This window comes from Lissotriton helveticus, chromosome 2_1 (genome assembly GCF_964261635.1).
Source record: "Lissotriton helveticus chromosome 2_1, aLisHel1.1, whole genome shotgun sequence".
Classification (NCBI taxonomy): domain Eukaryota; kingdom Metazoa; phylum Chordata; class Amphibia; order Caudata; family Salamandridae; genus Lissotriton; species Lissotriton helveticus.
This window is the reverse complement of record NC_136059.1, coordinates 1,000,665,221-1,000,682,578: the sequence shown is the minus strand read 5'-3', so window position 1 is coordinate 1,000,682,578 and position 17,358 is coordinate 1,000,665,221. Positions and strand designations below refer to the sequence as shown.

General features: G+C 42.3%; 1 protein-coding gene across 1 annotated transcript in view; it reads right to left on the bottom strand.

Annotated features, from left to right (window-relative positions):
* Positions 1-17,358, bottom strand: part of LOC144820192 (transmembrane channel-like protein 2-A) — a 583,588-nt gene that overhangs the window by 56,156 nt on the left and 510,074 nt on the right. Inside the window, exon 13 of the mRNA XM_078677803.1 lies at positions 4,079-4,146. Coding sequence (XP_078533929.1) covers positions 4,079-4,146 — 68 coding nt within the window. The remainder of the gene's footprint in view (positions 1-4,078; positions 4,147-17,358) is intronic.

Below are 17,358 nucleotides of genomic sequence, written 5' to 3'. Positions count from 1 at the left end.
TTGTCTTAACCATTTGGTGCCTGCAGCCTCTGTCCTGGGTCACATGACCATGAATAACTTGGGAGTTGGGCCTTTGTGTATTCCTCCTAGACAGTGAGACAAAGGGAGACTTTCCCTTTGTGGGATTCCTGCCAGGATAGGTGTAGCTGAGTTGTTCCGTGCCCCACTTACATTTCAAAGGACTGACTCCAGCATACTGACAAAGGAACTTGACACCAGTCATTTGTCACCCTAAACTACATGGAGCCTGGGCAGAGGAAGAAAGACCTTTCTAAAAACAGACATTGGATTGCCTAGAACATTACCCCACTTTAAAAGCAGGCACCAGGTATAAATATTGAATACTCAGACCAACTTTTCAGTACATTCCTGGACCTACAGAGGACATCAGGGCTGCCCTTGACCTCAAGAGGATGTCCTCTGCTGCTTGAGGCTTGCCTTGTACACTCAGAGGACTGCCCTGCTGCTTGATGCTGCCTTTCTGCTTGAACCCAATACTATCAGATGACTCCAAGGGCTAGTTGGCTGGCCTCCTGTGTGTGCTACAGACCTTGAACCCTACACTCGGCCTCTGCTGAAGTGAGTCATAACTCCACCCCCCCCACCCTTGCTGGTGGTGCTGAATATGCTGTTCCTGACTAACCCTAAAAGTTGGGACTTAAAACGTTTCTCACCAAAAAGTGTCCTGAGAACCGACAGAAGAAGACCAGGATCTACCTGATTGTCTATCTGCCCAAGGTGCATTGCTGGTCGTCCTGGCTCCATGGTAGCTCCTGCTACGTTCTCTGCAGCAGCAAATCCTGTTCAGTGGGACCTCTCACTGAAGGAGATTTTCAACTTCCCAAAAAAGTGACTAGGTCTGAAAGTAACAATATTAACCGCTGCTCCGTTCAGCAGTCCCCGGCTGCCTTGCCCCGCTGAAGTTTACCTTCTAATTAATTTTTCATAAAATATTCTTCTATATCCAACCATAAGCAGAGGCCAGGCTCAATCCTACTTGTACATGTGACCCGCACTACATGGTGATCAACTTTAACTTTTGACTTTGCCCCAGTCTCACGCGACAAATTTTTGCAGCTGGCACTTTTATCTTTTAGGTGCTATTTTTCATTAAACGCTTTAAATATTCCTAACTTCTGTTCTACTGATTGGATTACATTTTTTTGGTGTCACTTTATTTATTAAATTTGTTTCTGTTTGGTGTGGATTTTTTGTGTGTTTTGTTTTCACTGTATTGCTGTTTGTGTACTGCAAACATACTTAACACTGAGCTTCTAATTTGAGCCTAACTGACTTTGTGCCAATCTACAAGAGGGTTAAGCACAAGTTAATTTAGTGACGTATGTAAGCCACCCTGACAAGGATTTTGGTTGTTGCTTGAGAAGGGGCTTCACCCCCTCAATCAAAAACCCAATTTCTTACACCAGGTCTATAGTCCTAGATGCTTTGTGTGTTTGCATAAACTACACTTACTATAAAGAAATTACCTTGTGCGGACGTGTCTGGAGTGGAAAATGAGTTGGTTCTTGAGGTTGTTCCTCTCATGAGCGCTAAGTGCAACTCTCTTATTTGTTTGGTCCAAAATGTAACATCCCAAAGTTTGTTGATGATCTTCTCAAAGGGAGATCCCTAAACTAAAAATTATTCAACAATCTCTAATGCTTTAAAATCTTCTGTAAAGTTCTTGAAATAAATATCCATGTCATGTAAGTGTCCTCACTGCAAAGAATGTGTTTATACTACTGTATTAAAGCTACTCAACATGGGCACAAATAGGCACATGCCCTGATATACACTAGTGGATAATCTATTATTGATAGAAGAGTTGGCATTTCTCACAGATTTTTATGGAACAAGTTTTGGCTTCGGAGCAATATCGATAACCCAGCCGAGATACTTTCAAACATGTCTCTGCGTTGCTTAACCTGTAGTAACACTTGCACCCCAAACTTTATTGATATAGAAATAGTACGCCATATAACTTTCAACATACGCAATCACATTTGCCACCAGGGCTTAAGTAGCTTCCATTATATGTACTTGTAGACTCTGTAAATCTGCTGTACATGACCATGGTGTTATCAGTAATATAGTAATTGATTTCATGAATAATATCATTTGAAATGTCATCAAAGATGCCAGCAATGATGCCATTTAACATGTCATGAGAGATGTAATATGGGATGTGATAAGCAGTGCATGGCAGGGGGCACAAGTTATAGTTATCTCATTAAACAATAACCAGTGAATTTCAGTTCTTTTTTTGCAATAATAATTTTTCATATTTATCAAAAGAAATAAGCAGGGCTAGAAGACCCCAACATATACACACAGGCCAGAAGGTATTGTAGTACAGAGTTGGAACAATTTCCCAGCCGAGATATGTAGAATAGGCCCTCTTTGTTGTGCGGAGACTCCACAGTTTTAAACATGCTACTGGTAAAATAATTTTGGGAATAGCAAACAGTCGTAAACTTACACAAAAGTGTAAGTTTACCTTTGTGAACCTGGCTCATACAGTTATTGAAATGGGAAAACTAAATTTCTTGCATGACTCCCGCTACAAATCAGGTGAATGAATCGTAAAAGGGAAGGGGGCCCTATCGGAAGGGGAGGTCGCTGTGGGTAGGAGGTGTGAAGCAAAGGGGAGGGTCCACTCCATTACAGTAGGCACCTCCTCAGTTTTTTTGCTTTTCAAATATTCTTTTAATTTTATTTCAACACCTAACTATAACTTCACTTTAACCTTTGGTTTTTTATTTAGATACTTATCTAGGGTATTTCTTTTTTGACGTAGCTAAGATCTTAATACCAGACTGAACTATGAACTCACTATAACTTTTGTTTTTTCAGTGAATTTCTAGTAGGGGTGTGCGAAATTTGAGTAATTTGCTTTTGCGTAATTACGCAAAATTTCAGCAAAATTATGCAAAACTAAATGAAATGAAGATCTGTCATTTTGAGCTGCTTTTGGTATTAAACATGGCCTCACTTCAATTTTAGATACAGGGATGCTTTTCATGCAAAGGAAATAGTGTAAGAAACAAGAGCACAGTGAAAAGCATCTACTCCGTTCTGTTGTTCCCATACGTTTGCTGAACATTTTTTACAGGGAATGGTGGGTTCACTGCTAATTTTTACCACAAATAATGAGTAATTAAGTACTGTAATCGTATAATTTGAAACGTTCGTGTAAGAAGCATAACATGAGCTTCTCAAATTTGTGCAAATTACGCCAGTAATGTTTACGTTTCACCTAGGCCTTATTTCTTTTTTTTTTTTAAGGTAAGCAAAGATTTTAATAACATATCTAACTTTAACATCACTGTAATCTTTGTCTTTTTTAGTACAATCTTTGGGAATTTTTAACACAAGGAGAGATCTTAATACCATACCTAACTATAATGGTCACTGTATGCTTTGTTTTTTCTATAAATTTCTGTTTCTTTTTATCATATTCAGCCAACTTCTCTGCTGCACATGGTCAACCATGCTACGGGTGGCCATCCCCCACTGGGCATGTGCCTTGGCTGCAGGGCTGGCCCCTGGCTACACTCTGCACCCGATCCCGTCTAAATGTTCATCTCCCCATGGACATCCAATATGTATTTATTTATTTTTTTAAATTGAGAGCACCTCAGTACTACCATTCAAGGATCACCCCCATGGCACTCCTGTCCCATGCAAGATTTCCTGAAGAAGCTTGCTCGGTATAGTGGTACCATGGGGGTGAGGTTTAAGCAGCAGCTCCTGCATACGTATCTCTGTAACTCACGTGAAGGCCATGCTGGGTGCTGCAGGAATACTGTTATACCTATGGCACACACTGATTTCTTTTTTTATTCCTCACCTTCTAACAGCCAAACAGTCCCAAATGAAATCTCAGACATGCATTGATGAAGACATTTCTTTTTGTCTTTGGATTTAGATCTTGTCTGTCCTGCAGCATTTATGACTTGCACGGGCATTATGTTAAGGAATGAGATTCACAGCTGTCCTTTTTTATATTCTCTAACCTGGTCACAAGTAAGGAAATAATAAAAACATTTTAGTTTAAATTGAAAGTAGTTGTGATTACCATATCATTCCTTGATTGAATATCAATCCTAGTACATTCCCACTGATATCAAATTCAGCATAGGATGGCTGTTAAAGAAAAGTAAAATATAATCAGTAATCAATATATAGGTTACCTTGAATATCAATTTGCCCTGCCAGGCAAGGCATACAGTAAAAGGATACGGTGTTTTTATAGCATGCAAAATAAAAACTTGTTTTTTCAGGGATAAATTCGCTGGGTCTAAGCTGGAGGAATGTGCCGCTACTAAAAGGCTCGAGGTTCTGGAATACCATGCCGAAATCAGTGAAGCCATGCCGACTTTTTAAGTTTTCTACCACCCATTTGTAATCTCGGCCTTACAGTGCCCATTATATCATATTTTAACACATCACAAAATGTTGTTTATTTAGAGTCAGATGCTCAGCACTGCTTTTGGTATATTTTACAACATAGTCAATCCATGTTTTTTTCTTGAATAAGTTACCATTGTGGCATTGGAGGTATTAAACGTATTGAACACTCAGACATTTCGAATCCACCATCATGAGTAACTGTCGTATTGATTCTTTGCTCCAGGCGTCTAGGCCAAGAGAAGCTGAAACAAATCGAATTTGTCAATAATTATGCCGGTAAGTTTACACAGGCACACCTGTACTCCAACAGACAAATAGACAACACAATTATTTAAAAAATATCAAGTTAGAGAACCGAGCAATTTTGTTTTCTAGACTTGATTGTGTTGAGCACACATGGAAAATCTGCGCACTTGTAAAAGTAGTGTAGTAAGAATTTCATGCAAAATCTATTCAGTTTATTAGGTTTACCAAAAGGCCTTGCATCATGCAGTGTAGGTGACACTATTCCTGCGTTTATCACTGTAGGTAAAATCAATCATACGTACACAGTCAATATGTAATTTTAAACGTACCCTTCACAAGTTTCCTGTGCAACTTGACATAATGGAGACACTTTTAATCACAATGGAGGTTATCTGTGTCTTTAATCACTGAAACCTGCTACAACACCCCAAGTCTCACCAACGGTTTGACTAATTTTCATTGAGTCAATGGCAGAATGTACTCTGTATACAGGACGTTTCCTCAAATCCTCTCTATGTCTGGTATCACCAGCTCCCACTAATAATCTGCTCAATGGATCAGATTGCTTTCTTTAAATAAGTATGTTCTTTCTCTTGCTTAATAACAGTGGAAGGAAAAGGATAGGCATAAACTTCTGTTGATGTTCCACCAAACCAGATCCCCATAGCATCTGGCACCTCATGATTCATGTAGGTTCATCCAGCTAGAAGAACCAAAGGTACTGAAAATCGAAGCTTTATTGTCCCTCCACCCGCTCCTTGATGGATCTGTACAACCCTCAAAATACTATTACTGGGCTTAACATTACAAGTTATCAGAACACTAATACTTTTTAATCCCCTTTTAACTTTACTTCCCCTAGATGAATTCGCTCAAAAATATAAATTCTTCTTGTCTGCTAAACTTTCTAACTCTCTATAAAAATGAAGATGTAGCTTCAGGTAACTTGGGCGTGTACTCAAGCTAAAAAGTGCTACAGCACTGCAGATCCCTGACCAAGTACCGTCCAACTGACATAATCGAATTCTGAGAGCAAAGGTTCTAAGGAGCATACCAAAGAAGAAGTTGGTGGGGGAAACCAGGATGGAAAGAGAAGAGGTAGGGTACCATATGAAAATATCACAATGAGATGAAGCACCTCTTTTTTCTTGGTAACAATAACGTACGGATACCTCAACATTAGAACAGATCGATCTCGTATAAGTCCCCAAACAGGTTTCCAAACCCTGGAACTTCAACATGTAAGCAACAGAATCCACTGTGTCTTCCCCAGCAAGCAATGTAATACTACTTGAAAGGACATTAGTAAGTTCTTGTCCATCAGCAACCTAAGGACTGGTATCACACCTTCTTTGATCCTTGTACACATACTTGCTACCAAACAAAAGGTTTTCATCGGATCCATTGAAGAGTGTTCTTTGAAAATTGTTTCCCTTCCCACGATCCTCTGTACATTCCAAAACTTACCATCATGGATTAATACACTATCCTTGTTCATTTTCATAACTTTCCTGGAGCGTGAGAATTAAGAGTCATTCTTTGTGTCATGCTTGGATATTAGATCTTTACCCAGTCACCTGTTTTGATGTCATATAGTCAAGGTTTGTTGCCTGTACCATAGCAAGCTTTAGATTTCAACTATTTATCTGACACTCTTACTTCTGCAGTTTTGATGTACGGAAATAGTTTTTCTTGAAATCTGAAATTAGTTTTCTAGCCACCCTGGACAAACATGGCAGGCCAGTATGTATCCTATCTTTAAGAAGTAGGAAAGGACTTTCACCCTTGATAAAATTAGGAAAAATGTTGGATGCCCAAAGTCATTATCAAAAAGATTTGATTGACAGTGGTTTATTCGAGGACAATACTTTATTTAAGCTACTAGTTGAACCGTTGTAGTTGCCCATTGCATTGAGGGTCATAGAAGAGTGATGTGTTGTGAACAATGTCATAGTCTTTAAGACATGCTCCTTCTCCGTAGAACATATTTAAATGCCATATTAGATAGTCAGGTTCTCTGGGTACCTTAAATTACAGAAGACATCAATTAAACATTCTTAGACATTGTTAGTGTTGGGTTGTTTAAACATTTGAGATTTGGCCATTTAAAATGGTAGTCTACCAGGACTAAGGCATGCATACTCGGGCATACTGTCCATTGAGTTGGGCCATTTAGCAGGGGTTCAATGTAAGGTGGAGGTTTTAGCAGACTTATCAGAATCAGCAAAAACGTCACAATCTCAGACCCACATGTCAGATTGTCGATGTTGGACCATCAAAGAAAGGAATCTAAGTAGGTTCTTGAAAGTGACATTCTCACGTGACCCTGGTGCCCATTATCAATGAACATCTGTATAATTCCCTCAGTTGAGCACACTTACCTTTTCACAATACTAAGGGACCTTCAATAGTAAGAACTGTTGTGACATGCTAAATTGCTCTCAAATTCCCATATAATGACAAGAGGTGATGGTCAATCTTCACTAAGATATTTTTCTGATTGAGTGTCTGAGCCTTCAAGTCCACAATCTTGCACTCCTCCCCAGTAAAGCTCCCAGGCAGACCGATTGACCCTCTCCTACAAGATGGATGTCACATCTCTTTCACAATCATTCTTGTTAGGGGAAGATGATTTTTTTAAGGTGAGTTGTGAGAGATAGCCAGCTGTGAAAATCTTTTTGCCAGGGATAAAATGCTCATCAAAACTGTAGTCCTGAAACTTGGAGCATAACTGTACTATTCTAGTCAGAGAAATTCTACCGCCACCAGTCAATAGAATATTAATGAAAGTCTTGTAGTCCGGTCTAACTATGAACTTATTTTCCCAAACTAGTACTGGAAATCATCACTGGAAAAAACACAAGCAAGAAGTACTCTCTTGATCAATATGTACTTGTGTTGCTTGTCATTGAGGGTACGTGACGTTAAAGCTACAGTCTATACAGTTATTGGAACACTAGGAAAGTCCACCCCATCGCTTACATGTGCTAGGATCCATCGTTATTACACATCTATTCAATACCTCAATACCTCTGGATGTGGTTAGAACTTCCTTCAGTTTGGCATCACGTAAAATGTCTCAGTTTTTTTGGCTGGAAATTTGTATTAACAATCAGTTGATTATTAATAACCTCATCCACAGATGCCCAAAAATAACATGAATTGACTTAACCCGCAACTGCAGTAAAGAATTCATCCAATGTTTCAGTGATTTTTGTGCCCTTGTTTAAAAGTGATATCTCTCTAGAGTCATGCCAATTGAAGACCCGGGATGCACTGGCCCTCACCTCGCCTGGACAGTTCCCCCCCTCTGCAAGACCAGGCAAACTCCTTCCCTTTCACAGCAGGCAGGCACTTTAGACAGATTCTGCAGCTCATGTCTAGACTTAAGGTGATGTCCCTTCACTTCTCAGAAACTGGCTGGCAAATTCCAGTCTTGGTTTTAGAGGAGTAGTTTGAATACTCTGCAGGGCACACCAGTCCTTGGTTTTATTGGAAGTGGCACAGAAACAAAGCTGTATTGATTTAAGTCCCACTTTTGTAAACATTTCCGACAGGGGAGGTGGGTCCACTGCATTAAACTCAGGAAATGGTTTGTGGTGGTTGACCTTTCAAGTGTCTTCTCCAGGGTGTTTTCGAAATGCAGCCATCAAGTGGAGTGAGGCTTCTCACGGCAGTTAGCATTTTGTATTTTCTCCATCCACAAAGCATGCACAACAGTGTCCTACTTGTAATGTTCTTATCAGTTTTGGCATGTTAGAGAGGTTCTCGACTTCAGTTCTTGAGGGTTATGGTCTGTCCGAGGTCTCTTTGAGGTAAGGGCGACCCTTTCTGGTAGCCACGGTGCTGCCGACAATGAAAAGCCAGAGCAGACTGTACCTTCCAAAAGGAGTCCCAAGATTAAAAAACCCATAGGGAAAACATCTGTTGAAGCCGGTGATCCCAGAAATGGAAAGGAAGGAAAGGACTCCAATATAAGAGCAAACACCAGCGAGGAGTGGAGAATAGAAGGCAAAAATTCCAATTAGGAGTAGAAGGTTAAAAAGAGTCCAAACTGGAACAGGAAGCACCAACCCGAAACAAAAGTGTGCCAACAGGAAGCAAAAATACACCAAGCAGGAGCAAAGGTCACCAACAGAAGTGAGGACACACCAGCAGAAGCAAGGAATGTTGCAAGGCAAGGCAATAAAGGATTCAGCCCCTTAAATACCCATAGGCAGGAAGTGATGTAACAGGAAGTGATGTAACAGGTTATAAGCAGATAGCATCTGGGATAGTGAAAAGGAAAAGCAAAGAATAGGAAAGGTTGCCATCTTGGAAAGGGTAAAACAAAGAACCATCCCAAGAACCTCTGGGAAACAGGACTGAGAACTCATGGGAAGAAGAAGTAACAATATGTCACCAGGAGAAATAACTGTAAGCCACACTGAAATGTGCAAAGCAAAGGTGATTGAAAATATGCCCCATAGACGTACTGGAAGCCGCAGCTCATTACTGTGTTGTAATGAGCATTAACGGGCTGCCGCGTGCCTGACTAGACGTAAGCGTCGCAGAGTGTAACTGTGATGCTCAAACAGAGGGCAGCCAGCAGCACCGCAACGTGCCGGAGAAGAAGGAGGAGCAGGGGGCACTGCTGTCCACAATGATGCAGCGGGCAGAACCACGGGCTGAGCCATTACCTGCGGTGCAACAGACAGATGACCAAAGAAATGTGAGGTTTTTGCACCAACCTGTCATCAACCAAACTGAAGTATCAATCATGGAAAGACAAAAGAGCAGGCATTGCCTAGAGCATTCTTTCCCTTGCACAACAGGGCCTGCAGTCCCACTCATCACATCTGCCATCCACCAAATGGCAGTTCTTATGGAGACTAATTAGCAGCTCCTTGTTAACCAAAAGGCTCATAGAATAAAATAATATATTCTATCTCTCTTCCCTCACTTCACTGTCTTCTCACTCCAGCTACAAATACACTTACACTGTCTGGAAGCAGTCTCCATCCTTCATCTTTTGCTAAGACCTTCCAAAGTAATCTAAAATGGAGCTCTCTAACTTCCATTACTCTAGTTCACCAGCACACCATAAATATGCAACACTAACTACACAAATAGACACATGGAGGGGATGTCAGAACAAGGCCTGGGTATATACATAGCGGTGGAACTTTGTTTTAGTTTTCCTGCGGGCCTCAAACCGAATAACAAAGATAAAAAGGTCTCGTCGCACTACAGATTTGTCCTAAGAATGAGAAAATGCCACAAGGATAATATTTGATGTATCCATGAGAGAGAAAGTTGTCATTAGTGAAGCCATTCTTGAGGCACCACTGCAGCTCACAGGACAAGTTCAGGCCACCTCATAGTCAGGGATAAGCCTAGGCCTTTGCACACAAACTTAGATTAATTCCCACCAGGATCAAAATGAAATATCAGGATACCCTCTATACATAAATTTGGACACTCAGGACAGGGGGACAAGCTTGTATGCAATGATGGGCACATTCCTATCCCAACAATTGCGCTCAGTGTAACCATGCAGGAGCTGCTTGGAGTACTAGGCATGAATGGCAGCAGCAGATTAGGAAATCTAGCATATAGCAAAGGTTTTCAAACTCGGACCTCTTTGATCGCCAAGTGAATACCATGATTTTCTGATGGAGTCCTGCACAAGCCTTACATCCAGCCATTTCTAAGATTGCGCATTGACTATAGAACATTATTCAAGGGTCCCATGATGGAGTAGACTCTTTTCTTGAGGAACTAGTTCCTGTTAAAATCATGTATAAGGGAGGCTCATATGAGAGGAGGATGCATTGCAATGCGTTACTTCCTTTATTTTTCATTGCGTTAGTCACTCATGCTATTATTTTTGTCCTAGATTTTTGCCTTCAGCAGTTTGATCATCTTTTAGAAGGCTTTGCCTGGAATTTGTCTCTAGTTCTTTTCTTCTTCTTGATGTCAGGAGGAATTTGGTGCCTTGTTGAATTCCAAAATCTTCATTCTTAACTCCAATCAAGAGCTAAGAGATGGCCAAATGTTTTTTTGCCTTAGGTGTTTTTTTTTCTAAACTAGGATACTCACAAGGAGATACTTTACACCATTTACATATACTGTCCTGTCCAGGGTGGCACATTGGTTTTTCCCTTTCTCAGCTTATCAAGATGGGAGCTCAACAGACCTACTCAGCATTCGTCCTTGACAGATTATAAAACTCCAGCAACTTCTGGATCTACCGCATTACTTTGGTAAAGCTATTGATTCATCACAGGACCCTGCACATTGAGAATTTGAATCTAAAGCAGACCTTGGTGTCATGGTCTGCAGATACTTTAGTAGACCCATTCAGATGCTTTTCTTTTTCTTATGATTCTGAAAAGTTAAGAGAAATGTTTAATTCTCTTAGAAAGGGTCAGCTTTGCTTTTTGTGCTGCACTATTTGGTTAAAGTCAAGTCAAAGAGGGTTTCCTGATTGGTTTCCTTCCTGTACCAGCATTGGCTCAGGAAACTCATTTATTAACAAATGCAGATGTTTGTTTACTTGTCTTAGCATACCCTCTTATTAGGATTTTAAGAACAGTTGCCCTTTTGTCAGCTAATAAAAAAGGGAATTTGTTGGAAATTGGGTTCCTGGTTGGTAGAGGAATGTACCCTGTCTAAGCAGGAAGCACAATCCTAGTTAGGGTAAATCAGATACACACACTAAATTAACCTATGCTCACCCTCTGGTAGCTTGCCACAGAGCAGTCCAGCTTAACTTAGGAGGCAATGTGTAAAGTATTTGTTCAACACTCAAACCAGTAACCTAGCTAAAACACCACAAAAAGATTCCACAATTTAGAAACATAGAGAATATCCTTATGAGTAACACAAAATCAAAAAGATTAAAAAATCCAATGAGTAGAAGTCAAGATATGCATTTTTGAAGAATAAACTGTAGTGTTTAGAAACAAATAGCGCCAATGGGAGCTATCTGGTCATGCTTGGCAGGGCAGAACTCCCAGAGTCCAGAGGCTGTAGCAGGGTTGTTGGAAGTGTTTGATGTCCCTGAGACTTCAGAACAGGAGGCAAGCCAGCAAGCCCTTGAAGTCCCTTTGGTTCTGGGAGTATTGAGATGCAGGTCCTCTCCTTCTCACTCCCAGGCAAAGAGGACAGCAGGCAGAAGGGCAGGTGCAGCAAAGCAGGAGTCCAGCAGAGACCAGTAGAGTGTCAGTCCTTTCAGCAGCACAGCAGTCCTTCTTCCTGGCAGAATACTCTATGGGTCAAGAAGTGTATTCAGTCTGTGGGGCAGATCAAGGGGAGGGATCACGCTGCTGTAGATTTCGGTGCCCTATCTCCCTAAACTCAGGTGGAAGCAGGTGGTGCTACAGCTGAGTTGTTAACGGGAGGGGCCAAGAAAAGAACAGAAGAGATCGACAGGCCAACGTGTTTTAGTGGGGTAGAAACTGGTGAAGCATCTCATTTTGGGTAATACAGCCCAGTGAGAGATTTAGGTCCAACTAGCACTGGGGAAATCAATGGTAGTATTAAAATCTTGTCCTGGAACTTGGCAGGGATTAGAAATAAATTATCTTTGCCTGAGTGGGGTCTTTTTATAGAAAAACACGACATCTGCTTGATGCAGGAGACGTGAGCGTTGGAAGAGGCTGTGAGGGCCAGTTTTGCCACTTTCAATATTTTGGCCACAACACGGGTTTGGGGCAGACCCTCGGGAGGCCTAACCACATGAGTGGGTACGCACCTGGGTGCCAAAGCAGCCCAAATTCCAACTAACTCACCCGATGTCCAATGGGGAAACATCCTTTACAACGCAACTTTTACCACGCAGTGCTTTTACATCGCAACTTTTACAACGCAAACCATTACACAACGCATTGCGCTGGGGGGCGCTCTAGGATAGGGAATAGATTTAATTTACTATCCAACGCCTTCCCTACTATCCACGGGGACTGGAGTTGGAATAGTAAATTAAATTATTCACTATACAGCACCCCTCAACACTATGCGCTGTAAAGGCATGCATTGTAAAAGTTGCGATGTAAAAGCATGCGTGGTAAAAGCATGCTTTTTAATGTCATACATCCGTCCAATGTGTCCTTCTAACGCTCCCAGATTCCACTCAGATTGCCTTACTTAACATCTACTCCAGGCCTATGCAGAGTGGGCAAGAATCTGGTACTATCGATACACTAAGGCACTTTATCCTGACCCTTGATCCAACAGTAGCCCTACTAGTTGGCGGAGATTTCAATTGCCAATTTGAACCTCTTAGTAGCTTAGACATGGGAGGATTAGCTGATGAGGATCAGTATTGGCGCATCCCAGAGCCGCAGATACCACCTGCTAGAGCATGGACCCCGTTGGTTCTCCAAATTAAATCGTTTTCCCTTACAGCGTTATGTTATGTTATGTTATGTTAATTAATCATTTTTATAGCGCACGGCTACTCAAAAAGAGTGTCCCGGCGCTTTTATTGGAGAAAGAAAAAGCTGCAACATAATAACATAACACCAAAAAAAAGACTAAAAGAGAAGTGATCCAAGGATTCGAAAGAGACCGGCTACTGAGTAAACAGCCACGTTTTAAGGCCTTTCCTAAAAGCCAGCAAGCTAGTGGCTCCCCGCAGGGCCAGTGGCAAAGAGTTCCATAGCTGAGATGCCAGCAATCCAAAAGAGCGGCCGCCAAGGCGTGTTTTCTTTACCCGAGGGACAGCAGCCAGGTGCAGGGATTCCGACCTCAGAGATCTGGTCGGATGGTAAAAGACCAGTCTCTTTTGGAGGTACTTAGCTCCCCCCTTGTGCAGAGCTTTATAGGCCAAAGTCAGCGCCTTAAAGGCAATCCTCTTGCGGATGGGCAACCAATGTAAAGTTGCCAACAGGCCAGAGGCACTGGAGCGCCTACTAAGGCCGAAGATTGCCCTGGCCGCGGCGTTCTGCACCACTTGAAGCCGCTGCAGCAAGTACTCTGGAAGGCCCAGGTAAAGAATGTTGGAATAATCCAACCTGGACCCAATCAGAGCCTGAACTGTCAGCGTCCTATGCTCCACGGATAACAGAGGAAGGAACCTCCGCAGCATCCTAAGGATGCCAAAGCACATGCCCGACACCCCCAGTATCTGAGATTTCAGGGTTAACCTGTTATCCATCTTCACCCCTAGATTCTTTGCAACCTGAGAGGAGCAGGATGGAGGGAACATATCCAGTGGCCACCAAGTCTGCCAGTCAGGCTCGGTGTCACACCCAAAGAAAAGTACTTCGGATTTGTCGGAATTGCACTTAAGGCTGTTTAGATGGAACCAGTGAAAAACAGCCCCAAGGCAATCCCGAATACTGTCCCCGTCATTACACGCCCGCGTCCCTGCGGGCGTGTAATGGGAGGGTAGAATCAGATAAACCGGGCTCATCAACCTTCAACAGAGTAGGGCAAAACTCCAATATTGACTATATAATGGTCGAACTCAGACATTGGGATAAGGTCCTGGATTTCAGGGTACATCCAAGGAAAGACAGTGACCATAATGCCCTGGTCCTGACAATGAAACCCAGGAGTTTTGGGTTGTCCAACCCCTCCCCTGAGCCTAATGCTGCTCAACCGCCCCTCCTGCTAACTAACAACAGGCCGAGAGTTAAATGGTCTTACCTGCAGGGCTCTCCGACTAAACTTGCAGGAATATACCAGCTGGCATTACCGCAGCTGATAGAAATGGGGGAGATGGGAGAAAAGGATCCCCACCGATACTCTCAGATCAGGACTTTAGAAATTCACAAGCAGTTGGTTGCCAAACTGTCTGATGTGTTTTACCATTATGGTAGTAAGAAGGTAAGCCCAGTTTTAACCCATCCCTGGTACAATGCATCCTGTCGGAAAGGAAAAAAAGATTTTCTAACCGTAATAAAAGAAAAGGAAAAAACGGGCCTTAAGCAACGTCGGCTTAAGTATAAGCAGGTTATCAATAGGGAAAAGAAAGACTGGGAGGCGAATAGATGGGAAAAACTAAGATCAGCACTTTCACGCAAGGATTCCAAGTCATTTTGGGCCGTTGTTAGCTCTGGGGTGCGTGAGGGTGGATTAGCACCCGTATCGAACATAGCACCTGTGGTCCGGGAAGCCCATTTTGGAGCACTCTATGCTAATCCTACTGAAGAGGCCTCCTTGTTCCTTACCCCCGGACCCCTCCATGAGAATCGATTGGAGGGGCCGGTGGATACTGTGCTGGGTGTGGCTGAAGAGACTCCGTTCCTCCTTACCTCAGGACCCCTCCATGAGCATCGATTGAAGGGGTCTTTCAACACTGCGTTGGGTACGGTTGTAGTGGCCCCCTTGCTCGCTACACCAGGAACCCTCCATGAGTATCGACTGGATGGGCCTTTGGACATCACGCTTACCGAGGTTGAAACCGCAATAGCCAAACTTCCACCTAACAAGGTGCCTGGCTTAGATAAGTTGCCTGGGGATCTATTTCGGTCTCAACCGAAAATCTGGGCAACATATTTGGTTGTTTTATTTAATGCAATACTGAAAGGGATGGACCCCCCAGATACCTGGCTTGGAGCAGAGATAGTCCCTGTCCACAAAAAAGGCTGCCCCCTAACAGCGTCTAATTATAGGCCCATCAGCTTGATAGACACTACGCAAAAACTAATGGGCAGGATTATTTTAGACAGAATTTAGAGGTGGATAGAGGAAAACAAGATTTTTAGTACTCTCCAGGCTGGGTTCAGGATGGGTATTTCTACCTTAGACCAAATATTTAGGCTCCAGGTACTATTTTGGAAAACGGTGAGAGTGGAGGGTGGCAGCCTCTACCTCATCTTTGTTGACCTGCTGGCCGCATTCGATTTAGTGCCGAGGGAAAAGTTGTGGAGAGTATTAACAGATTTGGGCCTACCCACCTACTTATTGAACGTCTTGAATAGACTCCATACGGATAATTACGCCCAAGTCAGGTGTGGGAGACATGGTGAATTGTCGGCTCGCTTCCCTGTGAAGAAGGGGTGCGCCAGGGGTGTTTCCTGGCCCCAACTTTATTTTGTCTCTACATAAATGGGCTAGTAGATCATCTGCTTAGAGTAAAAGACAACGATGCCCCAAGGCTAGCGTCCGGGCGGGTGCCCGCTTTGATGTTCGCGGATGACACCCTGTTGTTGTCCAAAACATCAGCGGGCATCCAACACACCCTGGACGGTTTCGCAGCATTCGCCGCATTGCGTGGGCTAGAGATAAACTTATGCGAGTTAATCAAAAAGGGGGAGGATAGAGGTATGAGTGATAGAATCAACCTCCAGTGTCAATGTTTACAAACAATATGATCCTTTCAAAAAGGTTTAAGTTTTATTTTATTTTTAATTTTATATGTGTTGTGAAAATAGTGGGTATATCTGATCCTTGTGATTGACAAGGAAAAGCACTAAGTGTTTTTAAAATGCCCCTCACACATTATGAATCCCATAGTGTCATGCTTCATCATTGGGGTCTTCCCGTCCCTCTACGGGGCGGAGCGTACTACGACCTGCGGACTACGCGGGAGCATTTGTTGTTATGACGATAGGCTATGTGTGGTGTAGGAGGATAGTGTGAGTGGTAGGGGGGATTAAAGTGAAAATAAAGTTAAAAATTCCCTGGCTAGTGGAAAAAATAATTTATTCTCTTCCCTAGCTGGAAATGTTAAAAAAGGGGTTGTGGTAAGGTTGATTATTATGCCTTACTCGGTTGACATGTTTCATAAGCAGACCCCCTCTGCTTATTCATCAGGACCTATGTTGATCCCTACTGCACTCAAAAAACTAAATAAAGGATAGTATGCCTACTTTCCTAAAATAAATCAGCAAAAATCAGCTGGTTTATTTATTCCAGGGCGTGAGTGGGCCCTTGTCAAAAAATGACCCAATCTGGTCTCTGAAAAGAAAGGAACAAAGAAAACTAAGAAAAAGGATTAAAAAATGCATTTTTTTAAACTCATTGTTAGTAACACATCATCTTTACGCAGATCATGATTTGAACCAGTTGAGAGAAGTGATATATTTTTCTTTTTCTTTTTCTCGCAATCTTTTTTCTCATGGGTTACCTCATTTTGGGACCATACATTTAATTTAGCCTTAATCGCCACGATTCAATGTTCTTAAGCCATTTTTGGTCGTTTCATTGGGAAAAAAACGCACACACACATTTTAACTAGTACATCTGTAAAAAAATGCAACACGATGTGGCCATTACTGAAATGCGGGCTGTTTGTTATTTAGTTCATTCACACAGAGCATAGGTGAGCCTTTGAAAATAGGGACCAAATGTTTATGTGCATCGGGACTTAAAAGTAATGAAAGGAAGGTCTGGACCGCTCGTTGTTAACGGATAAAGATAACGGTATTATTGTCAGAAAATACGTTAGCATGAGGCATGTTTTTAGGAAGGGTACTTATAAAAAATATATACATACATTTTTCAATTAGTTATCGTGCCCCATGAGCGTGGCATCTGAGGTGGTCGGTAACAAGGTCGCTGTAAAAGGGAACCATATATAAATGAGTCTAGGTTACTCTGTGCATGGCCATGGTTTAAGGACTTTATGCTGTGGTCTTACTCACAATACCGCCGGAATCAATCCTCCGTTGTGCCTCACTGCCGCTCCGTGGATTTACTTTGCCGTCACTGTGACTCCGTTTTATATCTGTTTCTTAGATACGGAAAAAAAGCCAGCGAAAACAG